The 17,240-nt window shown below is 41.3% G+C and overlaps 1 protein-coding gene across 10 annotated transcripts in view; it reads left to right on the top strand.

Annotated features, from left to right (window-relative positions):
* TACC1 (transforming acidic coiled-coil containing protein 1) overlaps positions 1 to 14,037 on the top strand; it is a 191,600-nt gene extending 177,563 nt beyond the window's left edge. For all 10 annotated transcript variants that reach the window (XM_069075866.1, XM_069075869.1, XM_069075865.1 and 7 more), the window contains 6 exons: positions 386 to 462; positions 3,267 to 3,310; positions 4,415 to 4,575; positions 6,007 to 6,113; positions 6,742 to 6,862; positions 8,519 to 14,037. In XM_069075866.1, coding sequence (XP_068931967.1) covers positions 386 to 462; positions 3,267 to 3,310; positions 4,415 to 4,575; positions 6,007 to 6,113; positions 6,742 to 6,862; positions 8,519 to 8,590 — 582 coding nt within the window. In that variant the 3' untranslated portion in view covers positions 8,591 to 14,037. The remainder of the gene's footprint in view (positions 1 to 385; positions 463 to 3,266; positions 3,311 to 4,414; positions 4,576 to 6,006; positions 6,114 to 6,741; positions 6,863 to 8,518) is intronic.
* The last annotated feature ends 3,203 nt before the right edge of the window (positions 14,038 to 17,240 follow it).

Here is a 17,240-nt window from a genome sequence, read left to right as displayed (position 1 = left end):
TGTTACTGTTTGCCCCTGTCCCAGCTTAAGAACATTACCCCTGTAGCCTCAGTACCAGGATATTTTCCAGGTATTTCTTCATGAGGGCACTTTTGGTTGATGGCCATATGGTCCTGGCAGACAAAAGAATAATTAACTAGGTCTGATGTCGGTGCTTCTATAGACCCATTAATAACCATAAAACTAATGTTTAATAGTAGTTTTCAGTCAGCTCTATCAATGTGAGACTTTTTATCTTAATGCAGAGACTCAGAAGGGATTTGATTTCTTTATGCCAATTTATATTCCCACTTTTTAATCTGAAAAGCCCAAACTAGTATCATTAAAATGTATCAGAAGAGCTAAATCCAGATTTTGTGTTGTTTTTTTTTTTTTTTTGCTCTAGATAATCACTAAAGAAATTGAAGCAAATGAATGGAAGAAAAAATATGAAGAGACCCGACAAGAAGTCTTGGAAATGAGGTTAGAGCTTCCATAGAATTCCTAGGGAAGATAGCACTTTTGGACATATTTGTAATTTCCAGATTAACAGATTGCATGAAGTTTGTGGACAAGTGTTAATGGTTTGCATGGAGACAGATTTAGGTTAGTTTGACTAACAGAACTATCCCATAGTAGAATGGGATGGGATGTGTTCTCCTTTGCTGGAGGTTTTCAGGCAAAGGCTGGATAACCTGCTTGCTGGGTGTATTGAAGTAGAGGTTCCTTTTTGGGTATGAGTTGGACTTGCTTGTCACTAAATGAGGTTTCTTCCAACTTTGAAATTCTCGATTCTGTGATTTCTGAACGTTGAAGAACTTGTCTCTTTGCATGTTGGCACAGTGGATGTGGGTAGAGTGCTGAGTCAGGAAGTCCCAAGTTTAAACAGCTTCAGACCCATCTGATCACATGAGTAGCTCAGGATCCATTTTAGGCACACTTAGATTTTTGTTCTGATGTGGGTTGTTCAGTGCTAACTCTGGGCCCTGTGTGTTCTATTATTGAAGAGTAATGTCACTTATCTTGTCTGCTATAGTTTCCTTATCTGTAAAATGGGATGATATAGTAACTATCTCCCAGGGTTATCATAAGCATCAAATGAGGTAATGTGTATAAAGCCTTTTGCAAGCCCTGAGGCACTCTGAATGCTAGCTGTGGTTCTGGAAGCTGTGTTGGATTGGTCTGAATATCTGCTACACCCCTTTAAGTGAGACTTTCTTTGAAAATAAAGGATCATAGAGACACAGAGCTGGAAAAACCTCAGAGGCCATCTAGTCCAACCCTCTCATTTTACAGAGAAGAAAAATAAGTTATGTGGACGGTAAGTGGTTTGCCCAAAGACATCAGGACACCCCACGTCCCATTGAAGCCATAGCTGGTGTTTCTTTCACTGTGCCACATAGACAGCCAGGCACTGAAAACCAGGGCCATGGTTAGCCTGTGCTTGAGGCTTCTGCAGGCTGGCTTGGAAGAACATTGCTCTCAGCCAAAGGGAACGCTCTGCAGAGGGAGCAGAAGATTTAGACTGGCTTCAGTCTTCACCAGCTATTGAGCATTCAGTCCCTGTCTCTGGGCCTCAGGATCCTTATCTCCAAAATGAAAGTTTGGACTCTATGTATTTGTGGTCTCCTGTAGGTCTTCTAATAGTTGGTGATAATGCAGTCAAGGGCCATTTTGTGATTTGTGTTAAGTCAGAGCTCTGCACAAGTGGAGTGGCATCACCACTTACAAATATGTGTAAAAGAGATGCAGGCTAATGGAAAGCCATTAGGATAAGAGCTACTCTTATGTCTGTGCTTGTAGGGCAGAGAGAGAGCATCGATAATTCAGATCCAGAAAGAATTTTTTTTAATGCATTTTCACCTCAAATTCCTTCACCACCAACCAGAGTTTAATTAACCATAGGAGCTAAGAAAGGGCAAAACTCCTTGCCCTCTGGAAAAGTTGCAGTGAAAACTGAAAGGGCCAATCCAACAACTTACTGTGTTCCCCTTATTGTGCTAAGCAGCAGGGATACAATTAATAATAAAAACAAACGATAGTCCTTGCCCTCAAGGAGCTCACAGTCTAATGAGATGGGATACACAGAACAAGGTAGGAAAGCTTTGGAGGGCAGGGGAGAGAGCCCAAGGGTGTTCATTGTGAAGGTATTTTGTTTGGTGGAGTTGAAACCTGGCCAAGCAGCTGGTACAGAATGAATAATGAAGTGGGTAAAGGCAAGTAGGCACAGAGAGGAGAAAGCCAACATCCTAAATAATTCCTGAGGGGGAAAAGCCCTCTCAAACTAGGTTCAAATCCTAGCTCAGAAGTTTACTTCCCATGTGATTTGGGGACAGACCAGATAACCTTTAGAAGTCCCTTCTAGGTAGCATTTGAAAAAAGATGATTGAGCGTATTGCCTTGGGGAGGATAAGACACATGCACAGGTAACAAAAAGTGGGACGGAGAACACAGGATCACTAGCCTAGAGCTGGAAGGGACCTCCCACCACCTAGGGCAAACTTCATTTTACAGATGAGGAAACAGAGCCCCAGAGACGTCACATACCTTGTTCTAAGCTACTCTGGTTATAAGTATCAGTGTGAAATTTGAATGCAGGTTCTTGACCCAAAATTTCGTGCTCTTTCAGAGCCAGGCTCTTGTCAAGTCAGGGTGAGGGCTGGGGGAGAAGACAAGGGGAATCAGGAAGCTAATGTCTCTGGGTGCAAAAATGGGAGCAGGAGAAGCATATTGAGACTATAGTAAGAAATCCAACAAGGAGCAAAACATGGATAAGTGAAAAATTCTGTTATTCTGAAATTGTAACAACAATGCTGTGGCGACATAAATCTGAAATAACCTTGTATCTTACTGGGTCCATTCTAGTGACTTAGTTGAAGCTTAATATCTGTGCAGATTAGTATGTTAGTTCACAAAACATCTGTGCTTGCTATGTCCCTGGCCCAGTGTTGAAACACTGGAGGAGATTCAAAGAAAGACAAAAACAGACTGCTCTCAAGGGGCTCACAATCAGATGGATGGGACACGCACACTATACAGCTAAGCTGTGTACAGGGGAGATGGGAGATAACCTCACATAGAAGAATGGCAAAGGCTTCTTGAAAAAGACAGGATTTTAACTAAGACTTTGAAGAGGATAGAAGGCAGTGGTAAAGAGGGGGAGAGCATTCCAGGCAGGGGGGAACAGCCAGTGAAAATGGCGAATGAACTGTTGTGTGCAGGGAACAATGTACATAGTGTGCAAACACAAAACTCACCTGATAGATTTGTTTTCTTTTCTTTTTTAGGAAAATTGTGGCTGAATATGAAAAAACTATTGCCCAAATGATTGGTAAGAGGAAAGTTGCCTCCCAACTATGATGCCTTAGCTCACTGGGGGTGGATTTCAGATCAGAATGCTGAGCAGGGCAGAAACTACCTAACTCCACAGTGACCTTTCACTAAATGTTCCGCCGGTCATACATTTTCTTTAATAATATTTTCTTTTTTCCCTAATTACATGTTAAAACAATTTTTTAACATTTGTTGGTTTCTTTGGGGTTTTTTTTTTTAAGTTTCTGAATTCCAAATTCTATCCCTCCCTCTCCCTGAGATGGGAAGCAATTTAATATAGGTTATACATGGGTAATTATGTAAAACATTTCCACATTAGTCATTTTGTACAAGAAGACTTGAAGAAGGAAGGAAAAATAGCATGCTTCACTATATTCAGACGATGTTCTTTCTCTGGTGGTGGAGAGCATTTTTCATCTCTGTCATGTGTTTTCAAAAGCCTGTCCACTTGCCTAACTCATTGATGCCCTCCAAAGGGACAATAGCATTGTACTTTTATCCTCTTTCAGCCCTTATTGTGTAAGAGATCATAGCTCTCAGATAAAGCAAAGCAGGGACTTTTGAAAAGAAAACTTGGTTCCCATCCTGGCAATCTTTCGGTATTTGCTAGTCTTATCATGTGGAATAGAGATTAGTCTTGTTCTAAGGCAGCAATTCTCAACATGTGGTCTAGGGACCTTTTCAGGAGGTCTGAGAAGTCAGCACTTTTTTCATCAACTCGGACATTTGACTTCTTGTATGATTCATAATATATCCCATATAAACAAGCTTTTTTCAGGGAGTGGTAGTCCTCAATAGTTTCTAAGAGTGTAAAGTGGTCTTGAAAAAAAGTTTGAGAACCTATATTCTAAGAAACCTCAGAGAGCAGACAGAAGAGCAGTGGGGTGAAAGTCACAGCAGCAGAGGGCCAGCTTGATATCAGGAAAAGTAAGTAGAACAGGCGCCTCCGAAGGTGGGGAGGAGGAGGTCTTCGAGGTCGTCCATCTCTTAACGCTCAAGATTTTAGTTGTGTGAAGTGTCTCTTCTGTGTTATCGGATTTATAGACTAGCTCGAAGCAAGAGCTCACACCAGCATCCTTATTTTATTGCCTTATGTTTACAGAGGATGAGCAGAGGACGAACATGACCTCTCAGAAGAGCCTCCAGCAGCTGACCATGGAGAAGGAGCAGGCCTTGGCAGACCTGAACTCTGTGGAGAGATCTCTGTCTGATCTATTCCGGAGATATGAGAACCTCAAGGGAGTCCTTGAAGGGTTTAAGAAGGTGCTGGGCCTTTTTCTCTCTGCTTCCTTGTCACTTTTATCTTCCTGGTTATTCATTTCCTGGTGTTTCCTTTCACCTTCAGTTTGATGTGGCCAGCCTCTCATATGGAGTACCCTCTTGGGGCTTTGAATTGCCTCTTAAAATCTTTTAATTCTCTTTTCGTTTGTTTTTTCTGCATTGTTGATGGACCACACTGCTGTGGCCAAGTTCACAGCTGTGAATACAGCCCAGAATGTCAAAAGATGCTTGGTTTTTTTGGGGTCCTAGCCAGCCAACATCAGTAATGGTAGCCTGGAGACTGGTAGATGAAACGGCAGCTCCTGTATTCCCGAGCATTAAGAATACTGTTAGACCAGAAATAACTGGCTATGTAATCTTTTTTTTTTTTAAGCAATCAGGGTTAAGTAACTTGCTCAAGGTTACACAGCCAGTTATTTCTGGGTGTGGTGCTGAGTGTCTGAGCCCGGGATTCAGTCTCTAGGTCGTCCCAACACTGGAGCCGGTGCTCTTACTCGCTGAGCCACCTGGCCGCCCCATGGCTATGTAATCTTGAGCAAGTTACTTAACCCCAATTGCTTTAAAAAAAAAAAAGAATACTGTTAGAGTGCAATGACCAACCACAGTTCCAGAGAACTCATAATGAAACATAGTACTCACTTCCTGACGAGGAGGGGATGGACTCAGTGTAGATTAAGGTGCAATCTCTTTGGATATGGCCAGTGAAGGACTTTGTTTTGTGTCAATGACTATACATGTTCATAACAAACAGTACATGTTTATAACGAGTTTCTGGCAGCTTGCCACAACTGGCATCCTGCTGGCGTAGCCTTGGCCTTCAAGGTCCCAAAGACATTGCCGTACCCCAGGTAGGTATTGGGAAAGTTACTTGAGTGGAGGAAAGGTTGTATATTTTAGGAGGAATAAGATGTAATTAATTACTTTATAGATTATAAAGTAAGATATGATGATTAATTTAGTGGCATTCTTCTAGTACTTATCCAGGAGTATGTGCCTATAATAAAACATGCATTTTTTTTTTTTAAACAAACTGTATGCTTTAAGAGAGGCCCTGTCTAATAAATGTCATTTGTGGGGCAGCTAGGTGGCGCTGGCCCTGGAGTCAGGAGGATATGAGTTCTGTTCCGGCCTCAGACCCTTAAAACACACACACACACACACACACACACACACACACACACACACGCCTTGTAACCTTAGGCTTTGAATAAGTATCTTGAACATATAGACCACTGGAATATTTTTTTTTATTTTTATCTAATTCATGAAGTTTAATGGAATGAATGAAAAAGCCCTTGTTAAATGCTTACTTTGTGCCAGGCACCTGAATCTTGAAGAACCTGTTATAGGTATAGTAGTCTAGGAGAAACTGTAACATTTTTTTTTTTATTTCAAATTCCCACCTTGGAACAGAATGAAGAAGCTTTGAAAAAATGTGCGCAAGACTACTTGACTCGAGTCAAACAAGAGGAGCAGCGCTATCAGGCCCTGAAGCTCCATGCAGAAGAAAAACTAGACAAGTAACAGTTTCTCAGCATGATTCTCCTGGTCTAGAATGTTAGGAGAAAGGTGGATCAGAGCAAGAATGTTCTGCTGCTGAGGGGTTTTAAATTGAGAATACTTTTTCCCCATCAGCATCACTATAGTCCTGGGTATATAATCTTTTTCCCTATTGAACTTGGTAAATATCTCCTTTTCCTGAAGTGCCCCTATTTCTGGACACATGGGGAAGGAGAGAATTCTGAAGAGGGTGACTTTGGGCATGACTAAGCCTTCCCACTGTCCTCCCCATACCTGTTGCTTTATGCAGAATCAGCATCACTAGGAGGAAGCCGTACATTAATTGATTCTTTTTTAATAGATCATTTTCCCCTTGGGTTCAGATTATTATTTCAGGGGCACTTTCTGTGTGATTGATTTTGGATTGGCTGCAGCTTTTTATCCTAAAATATTAAGTGCTTAGGGAATTCGGGGAAGACATACTGAAGGAGGTGAAGTTTGAATGGGGTTTTATGGGAGGTTCTTCAGGCTGAGTTTTGGTGTTTACTGTCTATCTTTATCAGTCATGTGGTAGGATGTCAGCTCTGTCCCCAGTGCCTAATCTCTGTGCATTCTTTTTTCCCTTTGCATTCAATTTCCACACCACAGAGCCAATGAAGAGATTGCTCAGGTTCGGACAAAAGCCAAAGCTGAGAGTGCAGCTCTCCATGCTGGCCTTAGAAAAGAACAGATGAAGGTGGAGTCTCTAGAAAGAGCCCTTCAGCAGAAGGTAAAGGCTTTCCATTTGGATTATTGGGGGTCAGAGGGGCTGGGAGGAGTTTCCTTCCATGGTAGTTTCTGTGTGCAGAATCTAGACCAGGAGTTGGTTTGTGGTGAAGCCTGATAACCTGTTATCAAAATAATATTTCTAAATACATAAAATACATGCTATTATAAAGGAAATCAATAAATATATTGAAATATGGTTGTCAAGATAATTTTTTTCAAATGAAGTTAGAATCCCTGCTCTAGAAGAAAGAGATCAATTGCAATGTCAAGATAACCTTTGCCTTAGTCACCTTGTTTCAATTATGTCACTACTTTGGGAATCTGAGATTTCTTCTGTATGTGTGTTTTGCCTCTACCAATGCAGACCACAGTCATTCCTCTCCCCAAGCCATAATAAATAGTTTTCATGAGTTTCTGTTGAAACACACAAAAGATTAAGTGCTTGGTGGTCAGTGTACTAGTGATGACTTTCTCTGGAGTCTAATTGAACTGGTCTTTGGGTGGTGGATAATCCATCATCATCCCATTCTTGGAACTTTTCTTGCTTAACTTGTCAAAGTTTGTACTCCCCTGGCATGGTCTTTGAGGCCCCGGGGCCACTTCACATCAGAACAAGTCATTGCAGGAAGACATCGGTGGAAGATGTAAAGATTAAGCTTGGGGTGGGGAGGGGGTGGGGAGGGGCAGGAATGAAGAGGCCATGCCCATTTTCTCCAAATAAAAATTTTGTGGTCACCTAATTATCCACTAGGTGATCTGGAAAGCCCTCCTCACCAGAAGCCCTGAGGAGGTGGGCTGCTGCAGACTCCACCATCCATTTGGGTCAGTTCCATGTTGTTGGCTTTCTAGTACCACCACCATAACAACTGCAGCTGTCATTTCCCCCCTGAATTAACTTAGAAAAGTGAAAAGGGAACTCTAGATGTTCAGTAGTATAAAACCTATATAAATCCTTTGCTATATCTGTCACTGTACCCAGTGTTGGAGGGACATATGAAATTTAGATTCAGAGGTGGCTAGGTGGCACAGTAAATAGAGTGCCAGCCCTGGAGTCAGGAGAACCTGATTTCAAATCCAGCCTCAGGTTTTTGACACACTTACTAGCCTTGTGACCTTGGGTAAGTCACTTAACTCCAAATGCCCTCCAAAAAATAAATTTAGGCATGAAAGGTAAGGTCATTACCAGCAGGAGAGGAATCAGAACAGGCTTCATTGTGGAGGTGGCCTTAGAATTGGACTGTGAGGGATATGTAGTGATTCACTGGGAGTGGGGAGGGCATTTGGGGTTTAGGGAACAGTCTGAGGCAGAGAGGCCCCATGTATGAGGCACTTTTGTCACATAGCCCAACTAAGGATGAACATCATTAGTAACATTCTCCCAGATCTCACTGTGAGGTCATCCTGTCCCTCAGCATTGCCCTTGTGACATCTCACTCAACCATCATGGCTTATGATTTCCCAAAGTGGCCTTCTTCCTGCCCTCCCCTCTGTGTGGCCCTGGCCATATTCTCACTCATATATGAATAACCCGTTCAGTTAGTGGTAGGATGTGCTCAGTCCTTGGGAGTTCCATAGTTTCTGAATACAGCCAGTAGTTGCTGGGGATGCAGAGAGAGCCCAAAGATCATCTGACTCCTGTCTTTTTTTTTTTTTCCAGAACCAAGAAATTGAAGAACTGACAAAGATCTGTGATGAACTGATTGCAAAGCTGGGAAAGACTGGCTGTTAGTCCAGCATCTCCTCCCTCAGCCGCTTCTTGTGACTCCCAAGTACTTTTGCCTTATCCAGGAATAATCTCCCCGTAGCAGAGAAGGGCACATGCTTACTGCTCCCTGTTCCGCTTTGCTGCAGACACAACAGCCGCTCTCCGCCCCCCACCCCCGAGGTCTCAGACCCTTCCTTGAGTCAGTCCTTTGTCACTTGTTGGTAGTCAGGTTCAGCAGCCCAGAAGGCTGGCTGCTAGGTTTGGCTTTCCAATTTGTGGATCCTTGTGGTCTGTGTCATTTCTTGAGGTTAAATCCTCTGTGCAGCCTCAAATTGTAATTTTGAGTTACTTCTGATTAATTATTTTCTCTTTTTAAGATGACATAACTTTGTTCTTTTGAAGTTGGTTTTTTATTTTAAGGGAGCATCTAACCTGTTGTTCAAGTCAGGAGAGGCTCAGTTTGGGTTTGGTGCCCCCTGAGCACACCTGATTGTTCTGAAGGATTTGGAGCTGCTCCTTCTTCTGGGAAACCGCAGGCTCAGGTCGTGGGTCTAGGAGATGTCCTGGGAGGGTCCCACAGGAGGGGCAGGTTCTGAGCAGCTTTGGCTGCTCCTGTTTTCTTTTGAAGTTGGTTCCTTTCTTTCTCAAAGTTCACACTGAAGAATTCAGAAAGTCAGCCAGAATGAGAAGTTTTGTTAAGGAACAAAGCCCTTGGTGGTGTCTATTACCATTCTCCTTTATTGCTATCTTATATCAGTGATTGGCTGGCAGTGGGGACAAGCATTTACAGCTTCCAAAGTAACTGTACTGGTTTGAGTTGGTGCCAGGTTTTCTCAGTAGATACACATGGTACAGACTGGTGGCCCTTTTCTGGATATGAAAATAAGATTAATTTTCTTATTTTAAAGAAATCTATAACCTTTTCACTTGAATTGTACAAATAACACCCCCTTAGAAAAGATTTAGGTCATCTTAATCCAGTTAGAAAATAACTACAGGCTCCCCACCACCATTTTGGGGGGAGGGTATAGAAGGAGAAATTAGGAGAAGTATTCTCATGTTTTACTGTTTTAGAATTGGCAGGCCATTCTTCCCTGGAACCCAGAGGGACCAGAATTTGAAGGACCAAGCATATGTTTTGCTTTATTTGATGCCCTTGTTTCAAAAGGACTTCCATCACCAGAATTTTTAACAACAACCTTTTTGTTAAAACCAGGGAAGAGACTCAGCACCCTTTGTATTACTGTTAGAAGAAAAATATGCTATGCTACTTTAAAAACTATAGGGGAAAATATCTGTATTACTGTCATCTTTTTTGTTGCCTTTTATATAGACAGAAGGCTCAGCACACATTCATCTCGTTGGCTGCCAGCTGGGAGTGTTCAGTCCGATACCAATAAATTCCCCTCCTCGTGAGCTAAGCCAAATCCACGCAGCCCTTTGACATCACTTGTTTTTGCTTGAACCTGTTACCTGCAAGGACTTCATAGTGATATGTGCAGTATTTTGAGTATGTGGTGATTGTCATACTGTAATTTTAATGCTGTTGCATGATCCATCTTTTGCAGTGAACAGTGGAGGCCCTCCATAAATTCAAAATTTTCATATCTCCTTATCATGTACCTTTCACATGAGTTCCATACTCTTCAGTCATAACTCAGTATTTCTTTGAAAGCTGAGAATTCTATTCTATTAAAATGCAGCTCCTGTAGTTGGTGCTTAGGTTGCCTTTAGAAAGCCTTCAGTATCTAAATACTTTGTGCAGCAACAAGGAAAAATTTAAAGGAAAAAAACACAGCATCACTCAATTTAGGACAATCATTTAGGCTTTTGAAAGCAATTACTGGGGCTTAAGGGGATTTTTTGCTGCACATTACAGATACTGAATGGAAAAGTTTCCAGGCAGTGGAATAACGCATTGGTCTCTTCTTTAAGCTATGATTCTAAAACCCAATGTGGAAATAGTCCAGGCATTTAGGAAAAGGGAAAGTTTACAGAACCTTTCTGCTGCTAGCCAACATAGATAGGAAGCGTAGATAGGAGGTGTCTGTGTCTGTCCATTTACTCTCAGTCTGTCCTGTACATGAAGTGCACGTAGCAGTTTCAGCTGGATCATGTAGTCACGGTCTCTTAGTAGCCAAAGAGCACTAGTGCTATGTGTTAAATTGATGATGACAATCCCCTTTTGGCCCACAAGTTAGCAGCCAGCTCTGGTTGCCATTGTATATAGATCCTAGTGAATGGAGGTGCAGTGTAGGAAATGGGAAAGGTCCCCTTTTTCAACTGTTGACTAATACTTACTCACCAATGCCCCAGTAACACTGAAAGTTAGCACTTGGTAGGACAATCCTGCAAGTACCTTAGGCATCTGCCCAATAATGAAATAGCCTGGGCAAAGTGATGCAGGTTGAGTTTGGGTGCATAACATAACCCTAATACACTCCCTAGGGTAATAATGACCTTGCTCTCACCTTTGGCGTAGTCAAGGGCTAAGGGAACTATATTCTTGTAAGTATTTGAATGTCCAGTTGGAAAAAAAAAAGTTCTGGGGCCCCTCTACTCTGCCACCTCGGAGACACTTCTGAAGTAGTAGGTTTGGGGAGTATTTTGGATAATGCTTGGGAGGTAGGACCAAGACTTTGTCCTTTGGTTCTCAAGAATTAGATGGTTGACTTTGCCAAAGTGTAGCTATTTTTGTCTAAAATTATTTTCATTGCATCATCTGATGCCTCATGGTAGGAATTAGCCTTTTTTTCCCCCATGGGGTCGAGTTTGGACAGTAACTGTCAGTGATAGTGAACCTTCCAGAGTTTTGCTTTATTTGGAGAAATGCCTTGAAATCTGGCTGCATGACTGACCTACCCCTAAACCCCTTGTTCTGCACAATTGGCTTGGAAATTTGTAGAGATGCATTTCCAGCTCTATTTAACCCTGGTCCAAATTAGGAAGTTCAGAAACACATGACAGTGAAAAATGATGAGGGTTCTGGAAGCATTCCAGAGTGTTGCAGAATCCAATTTTATTTTTGGGTGAAGGCTCAGGTTGAATTTTCCCTTAATTCAACCTTGCTTCTTCCTGTCTAGTCCATCCTACCTTTGTCATTCATCTCCCACATTGACATTTAGAAACTATTTTCCCAATTCTAATGATTTGAGTTCATCCGCAAGCTCAGAATGATGCACGTAGATATGCTGTACTGACTGAATGGTTCTTTTAAAGGTAGTACTATACTTTTCCATTTGCTTTTATATACAGGGTATTCAAAAATTTTGGTATTTATTGTTTTAAGCTTCAGTAGCTGTGAAATTATATTTAAATGTTTTGTGGCCATTAAATAACATTTAAGCTTTGATGTGTACTGAAGTTTAAAACAGCACTAAGATTTTTGGGGCACACAGTATATAAGTAAATTATTTTAAAATCCCTTAGCAGAATCTAAGTCCAGATCTTCAGTTTTGATGAATAGACCTTTTAATTAGAATGGTTGGCCTCTAGAATCGTTGTGGGGAAGAGGGGCAGGGAGAACCCCAACACGTCTTTTTGGTAGTTGCCATTTTCTGAATCCATTTCTACTCTATTTTCACTGTGGTTCATAGGACACACAGAGTCCTTAAAATAGCTGCAGCTTGCAGTGACCTCTGGTTTCTTGAGGCGGTTCTCGTCAGGAGCCCAAGGTCTTGCCCAGGATTGTGCCATACATTTATGTTTTTCACCTCTTTTTTTTCCCCTTTGTTTTTTGTTTTAAAAGATTGAAAATTTAAGCTTTTTTGAAGAAACTCTTACCATCACAGTATTAAGAAAGTTCTCATTGACTTTCTCAAACTGACAGCGTTAAAATTTTGTGGGTGTTTTGTGGATCAAACATTATTCACCTCAGGTAATTACAGGGAGGAGTTTAGAAGGCCTGTTCTGTGGGTCCCTTAACATGGGTAGAAAGATGCACAATAGGGTCTGGAGCTTAATTGTTCTCTTAAAGGTGATAACATTTTACCATTCCCTTTGAATACAAGTAAATAACCACAGAATTACAGGCATCCACATCTGTGGGAAGAGAAATAAACTAGATTTTGCCAACTGAGCCTCTAGGCATCTCTAATATGAAAGAGATGGAGAAATGCAGTGAGCCCCCCTCTAGAGCAGTGCTTTGTCCCCAGGTCTTTGTAACAATCTAGCAGAACCTGGCATCCTCGGCATCCTGTGCCGAGGCCGACTAATAATCACATACCTAGGAGAATCTCCACTAACAGGAAAACCACTCTTAGGTCGTGGGGCCTATTGTGAGGAGTCATTAGTCTCTGCATTGGCTGAATGGATGGATACAGGCAGGTTTGCTAGGTGCGCTGGTTCTCCAGTGCAGTGCTGGGCTTTTTGCTTTAGTTCTTGGTGAAATTCCTCCCTTGGTCTGCTTTGTGGGAACTTCTGTAGGGTTCACTTTGAGAAATACTGTTCTAGAATTGGCAAAGCACTTTCTGAGAGGCAGCATTGTTTGAGTTCTCTCTGTCTCTCTTCCAGTAACAGTGTCTTAACGATTGCTTATTCATAGGTTGTCATACAGAGGCAATTCCTTTTTTGTTTTACCTTATCAGCCTGAAGTTAGACTTGAACAAGCAAGTTAGAGATTGGCTATAATAATGTTTGTAGTGGCTATGAGCTGATGTTTTTATACGGTTATCTCATGGATGCTTACACCTGTGGCATTTTGTAACCTAAATACAAATGGAGGCTGGGTATGCAACCAAGCCATCCTTACATTCTGAATTGTTCTTTATTTTTAGAGCTATTAAAGACTATTGCCCTCTGCCTGCAGTGGCATCTAGAATCCAATCTAAAGATGTTTCCTGCCAGTCAGATCTGTACATCAGTTTGACAAACATGTATTAAGTCTGTGTTGGTGCTGGGGAAGATCCAAAATTCAGATAAGGTCCTGCCCTCAAGCACCACCCAGGCTAGTAAGTGTAATCTTCTGTATTTACTTGATAACTCGAATGGTCTTGTAGTCATGAGAATTGGAGCTCTTAAGCCAACCCCCAAGTCTTAACTCAATCCAACCTGGAGTCTTCCTTGTGGTAGAATCCAGATTCCCCTTTTAATTCTTATAGGTGCCAGTATGTTCCTCAGTGTTGCTGTCAGCACGAGTACATTGCCAATAGATTTCCATATATAGTAACATATGTGCCAATAAGTGACCATCCTAATTGCACACCTGCTTCCGCTGTGCCCCTGTGACTGCCATACAGTGAGTGATTGATTACCCTCCCATAGGGAGGAGTGAAAGCTGCTTGACTCCTACCAGGATTGCATTGTATATGTAATGATCATCTACATAAATTTTATATGTACAATAATTTCCCTTTTTATATGTCAGGTAAATATTTGTAAGAGTTATACTTACACAAATGAAATTATTATAATAAGTACTAATATATTTTTTTCATGTTTCATTGCCTGAATAAAAACTGTTTATCACTGTTGAGAGTTGTTTCTTTGCTTACTAATTGTTTATCTCAGGACATGACAGTAGTGATCCTAGTTTGTGTTTTAATTAGCTCTATATTCCAGTCCCAATCAAAAGTAACATTTCTGTAAAGCTATTACTTAACTGAGCATGTTCCTCCCAAATACCCAGAAAGGCAGGTAGTTTAGATACCACTATTTTACTAAATAAAAGGACTGAAATTCACACCTTTAAAGAGACTTGCCCAGGGTGACATAGCTTGAATAGCCTTGGATTTAGAAGATCTGTGTTCAGAGCCTAACAGACTAATTCACCTTGCAGTGTTTTGACTTCTGTTAGAGGTGGGTCTGAAGTTAAGCTCAATGTTGAGACACAATGTAGGCGCTTACTTTGCCCTAACTGAAGAAATTTGTAACATAGATACATAATACTTCACTTGTTGGATGCTAAATTGGGTCATCAGACTAGGGATGGCGATGGGCATGGTTTTCAGAAATCCACCAAGTCCGGACTCCTTTTGAGCAAGACTTTAATGCCCCGAAGTGACCAGGAAGCTGCCTCAGTGGAGAAGAGGGCCCAAGCAAGGTGTAGGCCCCACTTTGTTGGCTTTAAAGAAAATTAATGCTGGAATGAGGGGGAGTTGCCCTAATCCTTGTGGAGGAAACACTGCTGGATATTGGTCCTTCCATAACTTCTGTGAGGCTCATTCTCATTTGTACACAGAGAACTTCACGGAATCTCTGAGCTTCCTTTCAGTTCCATTCTATAAAGAGTCCATCCTCATAAACCACTTTCAGTGAAAGGCTTTCCCCGATCCTAACCTCCCAACCTTCTGGCTGGTGCCTCCACTCACAAATCACCTTCCATTTACACTTGATCTTGTTTGTCATGCTTATTTTTCCCCTCGTTGAACAGTAAGTTCCTTGAGGGCGAGGCATGTTTTTGCTTTTCTCTCTATGCCTATCACTTATCAGTGTTGGCTCATGTAGTAAGCTCTTGCTGGCTTACTAAGTGACCTTCCAACAGACTTTGTCTCTAAGGTAATTTTCTTTCCCTTCTACCACTTTGCTCGTGAAAAGAAGAGTTATTTCTTATAATCAGTTTGTGGGATTTAATATTTTGTTGGGCAAGTGCTTAAAAAAATAGTCTTTTGAAAAGGCAGCCTGCTGCCATTTGATTATACTGGTTGAAGACACTGGCATTTTTCAAGTATGAAAGACTTTTGCTCCCAACTTCCAATGAAGAACAAGGCATAAACTAACACTTAGGAAATACTCATACTTTATCAGTGTTCAGAAAGTCCCTCCTTACCTACCTGGAAAGACCATTCTCTTCTGGCTACTCCCACCTCTTTCAAAGTTCTGTGTGGGAGGACAAACTTGGGAGATGAGACACCTATTCAAATAAGGATAATACTGGGTGAAATATAATCTATGCAAAGTAGAAATCCTGGCAGTGTGTCTAGAAATTTGAGAAGGGAGAGGGCCCCAGCAGAAAGGAAGGAAGGCTGTTGATGTGGGGAAGGCGGGTGTCATTCTGGGTTTTAGGGACTATACAGGGAGGGAAGAATGATCTGGATTGAATGTGGGTGAAGAAAGGTTCTGGGTAATTAGCCTGAACCCAGATTATGAAAGAACTGGAGTGTTGGAAGAAGGAATTTTGAGAAGAGGAAACAGGTTCAGAGTTTAAATGACTAGCTTAAATACTAAACAACAGGCATGTATTAAAAAGCCTACTATGCTAGGCACTAGAGATACAAAGTGAACCAATCTTTAGGAGTTCATATGGGGTGAAGAAAGTGATAATGTACATATAGTAATATATATAAATAAATACAAGGTGATTTGGGGGTGGGGAGGACATTACTAACTGGCAGTTTATCAGGAAAGACTTTATTTACTTAGAGCAAAACTTTGTGCTTAATCAGAGCCTTAGAGGAAGCCAGGGCTTCTAAATATGGGGAGTGAGGACAGAATGTGTTCCAGGCATGGCAGACAGTATAAATCCATGGATACAGGAGATGGTGTGTAAATATCATAAGACTAATTTGGCTGCTAGATGACTCAGTGGATAAATCAATGGGACTGGAGTCAGGAAGACTTCAAATCCAACCTTAGACATTCACTAGCTGTGTGACCCTGGGTAAGTCACTTAACCTCTGTTTGCCTCGGTTCTTCATCTATAAATATAGATATATATAGGTGTTAGTGTTCATTTGTATAGTATATAATTCATCAAACAGTAACCCTTGCTCTATACAAGGTACTCTGCATTAAGGATACAAATATGAAAAATTCCCGTCTCTGCCCTCAAGAAACTTACATTTTTATTGTGAAATGAGACATAAAGCACAAGATCTAGAAAAAGATCTAGGCAAACTTGAGGATAAGAAGAGAGTGCACCAAACGGGGCATTGCCTGGGCAAATGCACAGAGATAAGAGAGGGTACAGGTAGCAATAGCACTCCAGGCCCTTCCTTCTTTCACTATCAAAGTAGGTCCAAGCTCATGTTTGTTGCCTCCATGATACCATCTCATCCTTTGCTGTCCCCTTTTCCTTTCGCCTTCAATCTCAACATGAGGGTCTTTCCCCATGAGGAGGCCCATTTTTTCATTATGTGACCAAAATATGTAGGTTTTAGCTTCAGTATTTAAACTTCCAGTGAATAGCCTGAATTAATTTCTTTAAATACTAACTGCTTTGATCTTCTTGCTGTCCATATTGCCACTGGAAAAACTACAGTTTTGACGATCTGGACTTTTGTCAGCAAGGTGATGTCTCTGCTTTTCACTCTCCTGACTGGATTTCCTTTAACTTTCCTCCCAAGGAGCAAGCTGGCTGTAGTCACTGTCTGCAGTGATCTTTGAGTCCAAGAATATAAAATCTTGACACTGCTTCCAATTCTTTTCACGCTATTTGCCAGAAAGTGATGGGACCAGTTGCCAAGATCTTAGTTTTATTTTGTATTTTATGTTAAGTTTTAAGCCAGCTTTTACAGTCTCCTCTTTTACCCTCATCAAAAGGCTTCCTCCTAATTCTTCACTTTCTGCCATCAGAATGGTATCATCTGTGTATCTGAGATTGTTGATATTTCTCTTCTAACAGCCTTAATTCTGACTTTTGATTCATCCAACCTGGCATTTCACATGATGTATTCTGCATATAAGTTAAATAAATAAGGTGACGTATTCAGCTTTGTCATATTCCTTATCCAATCTT

The sequence above is a fragment of the Petaurus breviceps genome, unplaced genomic scaffold (assembly GCF_028583685.1).
Source record: "Petaurus breviceps papuanus isolate PSGF00001 unplaced genomic scaffold, PetGlider_PUasm1.0 90919, whole genome shotgun sequence".
Taxonomy (NCBI): domain Eukaryota; kingdom Metazoa; phylum Chordata; class Mammalia; order Diprotodontia; family Petauridae; genus Petaurus; species Petaurus breviceps.
The sequence above is the reverse complement of the archived record's forward strand: the minus strand, read 5'-3'. Positions and strand labels throughout refer to the sequence as shown.